Here is a 10,477-nt window from a genome sequence, read left to right as displayed (position 1 = left end):
GTCGCCATTCGAGAGAATCGACTGTCGAATTACATTCAAGAAAACTTAGTTCCACCTCAGTTCTTGACTGATGATGATCGTGAAGCCAATAATGTCAATCCTACTTACTCCACCTGGGAGGTTCAAGATCAATTGCTTGTTTCCTGGCTATTGTCTTCGATGACAGAGAGTCTCTTAACAAGAATGGTTGGTTGCCACACTTCGAACCAGATCTGGAGCACTTTGCAGAAGTATTTCTCTCTCCAGGTCTCTGCAAAAATTCTTGAGTTTTGAACTAAACTTCAAAACTTGAAGAAAGGATCTCTTAGCTTGAACAATTACTTGCTTCGAGTCAAAAAGATTGTTGATTTGCTTGTTGTAGTTGGAGAAGTTTTTAGCACTCATGATCATGTTGCAGCTATCTTCATAGGCCTTCCTAGTGAGTATGACACCTTTGTCATTTCTACTAATACTCAAATCGAAAGTTACTCTGTTGCTGAGATTGAAGCCCTGCTTCTTGCATCCGAAACAAGAATTGAGAAAAATGACAAAGAAGTTGATCTCAATGTCAACATGGCCTATACTGAACCTGAGTTTCCTGAAGCAAATTACACCAACACCAATCAAAATTTCAGAGCTGCCTATCCTAGGTTCAATGGCTCTTAGTTTCCCTACAATGGCTACAACACTCAGAACATCAACAACTCAGGCTCATATTTTCCCCAATACAACTCTGGCCAACCTAAATCAACACAAATTCGATTTAATAACCCCAACCCTGGACCTCCACCACCACTTGGATTGAGTAATCAAAGAGGAGGATTCACTGGCAATCGAGGAGGACGATTTCCCAGTGGTAATAACAATCGACTTCAGTGTCAAATTTGCTTCAAGACTTGTTATGCTGCTCTTGATTGTTTCTACAGATTTGACAAAGCCTACACCAGCAACACACAACCTCCTTGCAACACTAGGAATATAGCTCAAATGCAGGCACATCTTGCAAGCTCAAACAATGGATGGGACACAAACTGGTATCCTGATTTTGGAGCCACCAATCACTGCACACCTGATCCTCAAAACATCATGACACCAACTAAAAATACTAGTTCTGACCAATTATTTGTTGGTGATGGCACAAGTCTATCTATTTCTCAAACTGGTAATTCCTTGTTGTCATCACACTACACTTCACATCCTCTTTTGCTTAACAACCTATTACATGTGCCTGCAATAACAAAAAATCTGTTAAATGTTTCTCAATTTGCCAAAGACAATGATGTCTATTTCCAATTTCATGCTGATGTGTGTTTTGTCAAGGAGGAGAAGACTCATATTACATTGCTGAAGGGACACCTTGTGAATGACCTGTATTCTTTTGACTCATCCCAGATTCAGTTGCATCCTTCTAGCCTTAGCCAACATACACACTCCACAGCTAAAGCCAGTGCCTACATCATAACTCAAACTCATTCTGATTCACCCCTAAGTTCTCATATTCAGTGTTTGTCATGTGTCAAATGTAATGCCCTTTTATTTTTTTAATTCGATTTGTGGCATAACAGACTTGGACACCCTTCGAAAAAGGTTGTCAAGTTTTTTCTTCGCTCATGTAATAAGCACATTGACTTTAATAAAAACATGTCTTCTTTATGTTCTGCATGTTGTTTAGGGAAAATTCACAAGCTTCCATTTCCTAAACAACCACTCACTGAATATACAACACCACTTCAACTCGTGGTATCTGATTTATGGGGGCCATCCTTTACACCATCCACATATGGATATAGGTATTATATTTATTTCATGGATGTGTATTCTAGGTTTACTGTTTATCTCTTAAAGAACAAGTCTAAAGCTCTAAAAATGTTTCAACTTTTCAAGGCTTAAGCTGAGCTTCAACTTGGCACTAAACTCAAATCTTTTCAAACAGATTGGGGAGGGGAGTATAGATCTTTCACACCTTTTCTCAACCAATTAGAAGTGATCCATTGGCACCCTTGCCCAACAACACAGGAGCAAAATGGTCTAGCTGAAAGAAAGCATAGACACATAGTGGAAAAATGGCCTAACTCTCCTTCCTCATGCATCCATGCCACTCAAATTCTGGGATGATGCATTTAGGACTGCTGTCTACCTTCATAACAATTTACCTACACCTATTCTTGACAACAAGTCTCCCATTGAGGTTCTGTTCAACCTAAAACCAGACTATCTTACACCCAAAACCTTTGGCTGCAGTTGTTTTCCCAATATGAGACCTTACAATAAGCACAAACTTGAGCTTAGGTCTACTCCTTGTACATTTGTTGGCTATAGCCTTAGCCATAAAGGCTACAAGGCCTTTATGCTTATGGTATCTCAGGAGATGTTGTGCTTGATGAGCATACCTTTCCTCATGCACAACCTATTGTCCCAAGCACAACTGTGTTAACACCTAACACATGTATCACCTTTGTGGTCACATACCTGGTCCCTCTCATAGATCCTACAGGCCATCCAATACAGTCACTACAGGACATGTCTCCTCCTCACAACCTGGCCTTAGTCATTCTATCTCTCCACCTGGTTTTCCAAGACTTCCTCCACCTAGGCCTACATCTCTCAACGCCACTTCCCAACCATTCTTAGACACACCTGCATCCCTGCTTCCCATATCATAAACACCTCTTCATATCTCAATTGAGCAGGTTATTGCAGCTAAAAGTGGCACCAGTCAACAACCATCTAGGCAAGATGTTGCAACTGACATTATCATCAGTACTCCTATTGAGGATGTCACTTAAACTACAATTACTTTATCCATTCCAACAGAGGTAATTCCTGTCTCTCAACCTGCTGCTACTAACAGAGTTCCTATTAATCCCATTCCTAGCTCTAGCAACACTCACCCTATGAAAACCAAATCCAAATCTGATATCTCTAAGCCAAAAACTTACATGGTGAGTAGAGAACCACTTACCTTGAAAGAAGCCCTACAACAAAAGCACTAGAATAATGCTATGGGTACAGAGATTGTAGCTTTGAAAAGAAATGGTACCTACACCCTTGTACCATTACCAGCTGAAAGAACACCATTAGGGTGCAAATGGGTGGACAAAATTAAAGAAAACTCAGATGGCTCTGTTAACAAGTTCAAGGCCAGGTTGGTTGCTAAAGGGTTTCACCAACAACCTGGTTTTGACTTCACAGAGACATTTAGCCCTATAATAAAGCAAGTTACCATCAGAGTTGTTCTCACATTGGCTCTTGCTCACAACTAAACAGTAAGGCAACTAGATGTGGACAATGCCTTCCTCAATTGTGATCTGCAAGAGAAATTCTATATGATTCAACCACCTGGCTTTGAAGACAAATTTGCACCAAATCTAGTTTGCAAGCTTCAAAAAGCTTTGTATGGGCTAAAACAGGCCCCTAGGGCTGGTTTGAGAAACTTCAACAGTCCTTACTGCCACTTGGCTTTACTTCATCTAAGGATGATTATTCATTGTTCATTCATCACACAAATTCATCTACAACACTAATTCTAAAAAATATATGAAAAGTTGAAACTCTTTTATAACCACTCATCTTCCCGAACCCATATCAGAGAAGAGTCGTATCATGGCTTCTCTCAATAACAGATCCACAAAACATATCAAGTTTTTGGAGTGTGACAATGGAAATGACATTCCTCTTCTTTGTACATAACTCTTCTGAGTTCTTTTTGGGTCTCAAACCCAGAATTAAGAACTTAAACCCAAAAGCCAAATCTACAGCGAGAGAACCATTGAGAGCGTTGAGTCAAAGAGAGATCACCTGTCGAAATCCCCATTCATCATCTTATTCTTCTTCCTTAACGTTTTCTTCCTTCTCACCATTAGATCAACCTTATTACACCACAATCCAACCTCCTTCTTTTCCCTTTTCCCTTTTTTCCTCTCTTCTTCTTCCTTTTTCTCTCTGTATCCAAATCGTAGACAATTAAAAAAAATCCCAAATCTTTCATCACTCAGGAGATCTACCGGCAAGTAACCACATGATCGAAGTCAGAAGCATGCAGGGTTGAAAGGGTTAGCGAGTTTCGTACTGGAAATGACGATTGACAAGCCGAAGAGGAGCACTATACTGGAATGCAGATCGACAGGGTTATCTCAATGTGATTTGTTTTTACATTTCCATTGATCAATATGTAACCTTTGTTAAAAAATATTCCTTAATGTTTGCATGCTTGAGCTTGAATTTGGACATTTGGGTTTGTGATTTGTGTTTTATTTCTGGGTTTGTGGGCTTGGCTCGGTCATGATTTTAATTGACATTTGTTATTTACCTTTTTCATTTAAGGCTATAATTTCGGAGTTTTACTTTAGATCTGGTTGTTGCTTTTGTATTTTGTATGTAATATATTTTGATTTAGAATCCTGTATAAAGTTGTTGTTCTTGACAAGTTCTGGGTTTTAGGTTTAAGGAATGTGTTAAACAAATTTTTTAATGATTATGGACATTATGAGTTGCAGATTTGGGTTTCTTTATTCTTTTTGTTTTGTTTGTTCAAAATTTGAGTTTGATTCAGGTGTGATGTATCACTTTTGATCTAAATTATGTTTCAGAATCTCAATTTAATTTAAATAAGAATTTTATTTTAATTCAAAGAGAAAAGAATAGAAAAAGAAATAAATGAAAAATCCATTTAAAAAAATATTTATTTAAGAAAAAAGGTAAGAATAATTTCTTAGGTTTCAGAATATATTTTTATTTTTTTTATACATTTTAAATATATTTTTATTTTAAAATAATTTTAAATAAGTTCAAATAAATTTTAAAATGAAAAATAAAAATTAATGATGTGGACTAATAAAAGGGTGTCATGTGGATACTTACATGGAAGGAAACAGAGAGGTACCTACAGAAGTTCTAGGAGTGTGACGGAAGGTATTTTTACGCAAAAAATACGACTTAGGTACTTATTTGCTACTCTTAGGTATTTTTGCTGCAAATTACTCTAATTATTATTGTAAATTTTTTATTCTCAGTAACGATTACCTAAATAGTGACTGCTCAGAATATGGTTTATAAAATATGAAACAATAGTAGAAGCTCAAAAAATAAGAATGCCCTTGACTCTTGCCTAAACGCGACAACGTCGAATTCTTATTTTGATCAAATAAAATTACTAAAATGATGTCTATTTTAGATGAGTTCACTGCTCTATTCAACTGATAAACTTCTTCAATGTAATAAAGATTCCATTGTATAATATATATAATCACTTTTACATTTATTACATCACTTTTAAAAAAAAATCGAAAATTACAATCGTAATTTTGATTATATTACAATCTAAATCAAAACAAATATAACCTTACATATTATATTAATAATTTGGGTAAATGGCGGCAAGATTCCCAATACTTTCGTTTTGGTTTCATTAAACCCCCACAACCCAAATTTCTGCGGGTAAACCCCCAAAACCAGGAAACTGTTAGCAATTTAACACTTCCGTCTAAATTTAGCTGTTAACTGCCAGGTTGGATTGTCCACGTGGACACAATAAACACGTGGCACAATTTTATTGGTCCACGTAAATAATTATTTAAAAAAATAAAAAATTAATTAAAAATTAAAAAAATTATAAATAAAAAAATAAATAATTTTCTTTTTTTTTTTTCCTTTTTTTCTTTTTCTTTCTTTTTCTTTTTCTTTTCTTTCTCTTTCTTTTTCCACTGAAACGATTCTCTCTCTCTCTCTCTCTCTCTCTCTCTCTCTCTCTCTCTCTCTCTCTCTCTCTCTCTCTCTCTCTCTCTCTCTCTCTCTCTCTCTCTCACTTTCTCTCCCTCGATCTCCTCTCTCTTTCTCTCTCAGTCCAGATCAACTTCTCAACCTAATAAACTTCTCAACCTCATCATCTTCATCCTCCTCTTCATCTTCATCACCGAGGCTCTAGGACGAACGCCACTACTGCCGGAGATGGAAGAAGCAGGCGACTGAGGAACGCCACCACTGCTGGAGTTCGGGATCTCAGATCTCACGAGCCCCACATCGACGGACTCCTTGCGATTTTCAGTGAGCTCTCTCTCTCACCCTTGCAATTTTCTTTCTCTTTAATCTGAAGTTTTTTTTTTTCTTGTGGATTTCATTTGTGTTTATTTGTTTTTATGGAATCGGGATCCGATTTTTGGTAGGTGTTTAGGTCTCTTTGATGTGTTTGGATCTGAGATGTGGGGTTTTGGTGGTGGTGGGCAGATGTGGTGGTCTGGGCGGAGGAAGGGTGGTTGTGGTGTGGGCGGTGGTTTGGGCAGAGATTTGCTTGCCTCTGCGTATTAGAGAGAGAGAGAGAGAGAGAGAGAGAGAGAGAGAGATACGAGAAGAAGAAAGAAAAGAAAGAGAAAGAAAAAAAAAAGAAAGAAAAGAAAAAAAGAAAGAAATATTATTTAATTTTTTTATTTTTTTAAATAATTATTTACGTGGACCAATAAAATTGTGCCACGTGTTTATTGTGTCCACGTAGACAATCTAACCTGGTAGTTAACAACTAAATTTGGACGAAAGTGTTAAATTGCTAACAGTTTGCTGGTTTTGGGGGTTTACCCGCAGAAATTTGCATTGTGCAGGTTTAATGAAACCAAAACGAAAGTATTGAAAGTTTTGCCCTAATAATTTTGTGTTGTTTCATTAATATATAATGGTTAAAAAATCATGAGCTTACAATTAATCAGCATGATAGATGATATATATAAAAAAAACCTCTGTCTTGATACAATTTTTCAAAATAAAATATATGATTAAAGTGAAATGCATAATTTCTCTTTTCTAATTTATTGTTTCTTAGTCAACGCTAAATCTTTCAATAAAAGTCAAATATGGCAATGATATTCATATAACTAGTGAGTAGTGATGATAACTCAAACGCCAACTCCTGTCCCACATCTTATCTTATATATATAATATGTATAAATCTATACAGAGAAACAAAATATAAAAACTAAGAATGGCTTCCATAATCAGAAAAACTATCCTCTTCTCAATTTTCCTGGTCATTTTCCACCAACTCACCACCTCATCAGCCCAAACGACAATAAAAGCTGCGTATTGGTTCCCTGAGAGCGAGTTCCCGGTGACCAGTATAGACTCCTCACAATTCACAGTACTTTTCTGTGCTTTCGCTCAACTCAACCCCCAAAACTACCAACTCTTCATTCCATCCCAAAATGCCCAAAAGTTCTCAACTTTCACCTCCACAGTCCAACGCCGAAACCCCAACATCAAAACCCTCCTCTCCATCGGCGGCGGTGCTGCCGACAAAACCGTCTACGCTGCCATGGCTTCCGACTGGAACCGCCGTCAAGCTTTCATCAAATCCTCCATAAGCTTAGCCAGATCCAACAACTTCCATGGCCTCGACCTCGACTGGGAGTACCCTTCCACCACCGACCAGATGACCCAATTCGGCTACCTCGTCGACGAGTGGCGCTCCGCCGTCGCCGAAGAGGCACGTAACACCGGCCGATCGCCGCTTCTTCTAGCAGCAGCGGTTTTCTACTCTTCCAGATACGAAACCGGTGCCGAATACGTCGTCCTCGCCTTGTCGAGAAGCTTGGATTGGATCAACGTTATGAGTTACGACTTCTACGCGCCGGGTTGGTCGACCGTGACCGGACCTCCGGCAGCTCTGTACAATCCGGGAAGGTCGGTCAGCGCCGATTCCGGCATCAAGGCTTGGATTCAGGCAGGTTTCCCGGCTAACAAGATAGTTCTGGGAGTACCATTCTATGGATATGGATGGACTCTTTCGAACCCGAGTAACAATGGGTACTTTGCTCCGACGACCGGAGCTGCTTTTCCGGACAACGGAGCAAAAACTTATCAGCAGATCAAGCAGTTCATAGCTGATAATAGGGCGACGGCGGTGTTTGATTCTCGAGTGGTAAACGATTACTGTTACTCTGGTAGGACTTGGTTTGGGTTCGATGATATTCAGAGTATAAGAACTAAGGTTAAGTATATCAAAGACAACAGATTACGTGGCTATTTTGCATGGCATGTTGGTGGGGATGACAATATGGCACTCTCTCGTACAGGTTATTAATTTCTTATAATTTTTTTTAATTTGTATAAATTAAATTAATTAATTAATTTAATCTTAATTTAGCAAGTCGTTTAATTGAAGAAAATATTAATTTAATTCTGCAGCGTCCCAAGCCTTGGATCAACAGGGAGCAGTGAGGGCTAATTAATAATGAAGCGGTGGAGCCAGAAAATAAGGCTAATAACATATCTATCTATATATAATAATGAAGTGGCGGCATTGTGTGTGTGTGTGGAGCCATGTAGAGAAATTAATCTCATTAAACAATGAATAAATTAAGTATATGATGAAGTTGTGACCTTACTATTATTATCATTATTATTTTAATACATAAAGTATATCAATAAATTTTTTGTCCAGAATGTATGCAATTTACAGAACAAAGATATTTCACAAAATCTCCATAGCAAAATTAAGAATTTTTCACCTTCAATTGTGACATGTAACAAATTATAATTTATGATCATTTTAGACTAAAAGAAATTTCTCCAACTATTAAGATAATTAAATTAAAAAAAACTTGTCCAATTTTATTAATAAATGTTTAATGTAGATTGAAGTAAAACACACCTTTTCATATATGCTAAAATTCGAAAAATGGTAAATATAATATAGAAGGCATCCTTTCTTACATGAAAATATAATCTAGAAGCACTTGAATCCAGGGCGGCGGAAGTATGCCTTGACTTTCCTTTATTTTCAAAACCTTGCATTATTACACGAGCATTGCTATTAGACACCAGTGGTGCTTAGCACCTTCTCGACATGTCATGTTGCGATTGGCTAGCGATACTCCCTAAAAGCTATTATATTAAATTATATGAGACTCAATATGTAAAGCCCGCTGAGTTTAATTTGGAAATTAGCAGTTAATTATGATTAATTATGAAAATTATTTATAGCTATTTAAATAATTTATTATACTGTTATTTATGGAATTCAGTGATGCATTTTTTATGTCATGTAGTAGTTTGCATAATTTTGCATTCCGGTGCCCGGTATTTTGGAACTCGGTGTTTGGCTCAGTAGAAATCACAACTTAGCATGTTAGTAGTTTGGGGCGGTTTATTAGACATTGGGAATGTCGGGAATGGCCGGGAATTTAGAATTTCCCAAAAATACCCCTTTAGTGTGATTTATGTGGTTTTAGTGTGGAGGGGCAAAATGGTCTTTTTGCCCCATTAGTATTTTGTCTTCTAGTGAGTTTATTAATTGAAATTAATTGTTTATTTTATTTATTTATTGGCTGAAATGAATGTTATATGTGTATTTGATTTCATTTCTTCATTTTACAAAAAATCTCAAAGTTAGAAAAAATAGAAAACTCTCTCTTTTCCCTCTCTCTTTTCGGTTGGGTGCTTGGGGTTCAAGGGCTGGGATTTTCTTTGATTTGCAAGCTAGATTCAACCTAATTTGGGAGCTCTTGATTGTGGTAAGTGATTTCTAACTTCTCTTTGTGTTTTCTTGTGTTTTAAGAAAGTATGATGATGATGCATGCATGATTTTTGGGTGTTATTGCTGCTGTGTTTTATGGTTATTTTCAGAGGTTAAAGCATGTTTGTTAGATGTTATTTGAGTTGTTTTTGAAGCATGATTATTAGGTTGAGCAAGCTATAGTTTTTCTATGAAAAATATGTGATTTTTGAAAGAAATTGTATAATCTGTTGTTGTGATGTTGCTTGATGTTTTTAGTTGTTTTCAGAGGTTTAGATATGCTAGTTTAAGAGGATTTAAGTTGGGTTGAATGCATGTTAGGTGGTTTTGCTCAAGTTTGAGTTTAGAACTCAAAGCTTGAGCTCCAATGGCATTTTTCGTATCTGTGATTTTTGGGTTGTTTTAATGCTTTGGAAATGTTCTAGGGGAGGTATAGAACAGGTCTGGAAGGTTTCATGTGATTTGGGGTTGATTTGTGCAAGTTATGAAAATTTGGGTTTGCTGCCTGCGAGGAACCGGAATTCCGGTTGTGCATCCGGAATTCGGATGAGGGTTCGAATTTTCCGGAACCGGAATTCGGTTGGGCATAAACCGGTCTGCGGTTGGGGAAAATTCGGGGACCACTAGTTTTCCTCGTTTTTATGTTTTAGGGGTATTGCCATGCTTTTTATCGATAGGGAAACTTTTAGTTCCTAGTTTAAGTCCGGGAAGTGATTTAGCGTGTCACTTATAGTGTTGTGATTTTTATGGTTTAGGAGCACATGTAATCCGCCGCTCGCTAAAGTTCCGATCAAAGGGTTGGCCAAGACACCTGAATTCGGAATCCAGGTAAAATTAGTATAACAGTATGCATATGTAGATTACATGTTTAGCGTGCATGTAGGAAGCCTGTTAGATTACATTAGTTATGTATGTTGGCTTCGAACCATCCAACCCTGTCACGTCGGTACGGTCGGAGTATGACCAAGGCACGGAGTATGACCGGTTCGACCGATCAGT

At 37.4% G+C, this 10,477-nt stretch overlaps 1 protein-coding gene across 1 annotated transcript; it reads left to right on the top strand.

Annotated features, from left to right (window-relative positions):
- The first annotated feature begins 6,886 nt into the window (after positions 1-6,886).
- LOC115724849 (class V chitinase) lies at positions 6,887-8,406 on the top strand. The gene is made up of 2 exons (XM_030654208.2): positions 6,887-8,036; positions 8,149-8,406. The coding sequence occupies exons 1-2, from the start codon at positions 6,947-6,949 to the stop codon at positions 8,190-8,192; spliced, it is 1,134 nt and encodes a 377-aa protein (XP_030510068.1). The 5' UTR covers positions 6,887-6,946; the 3' UTR covers positions 8,193-8,406.
- The last annotated feature ends 2,071 nt before the right edge of the window (positions 8,407-10,477 follow it).

This window comes from Cannabis sativa, chromosome 6, assembly GCF_029168945.1.
Source record: "Cannabis sativa cultivar Pink pepper isolate KNU-18-1 chromosome 6, ASM2916894v1, whole genome shotgun sequence".
Taxonomy (NCBI): domain Eukaryota; kingdom Viridiplantae; phylum Streptophyta; class Magnoliopsida; order Rosales; family Cannabaceae; genus Cannabis; species Cannabis sativa.
The sequence above is the reverse complement of the archived record's forward strand: the minus strand, read 5'-3'. Positions and strand labels throughout refer to the sequence as shown.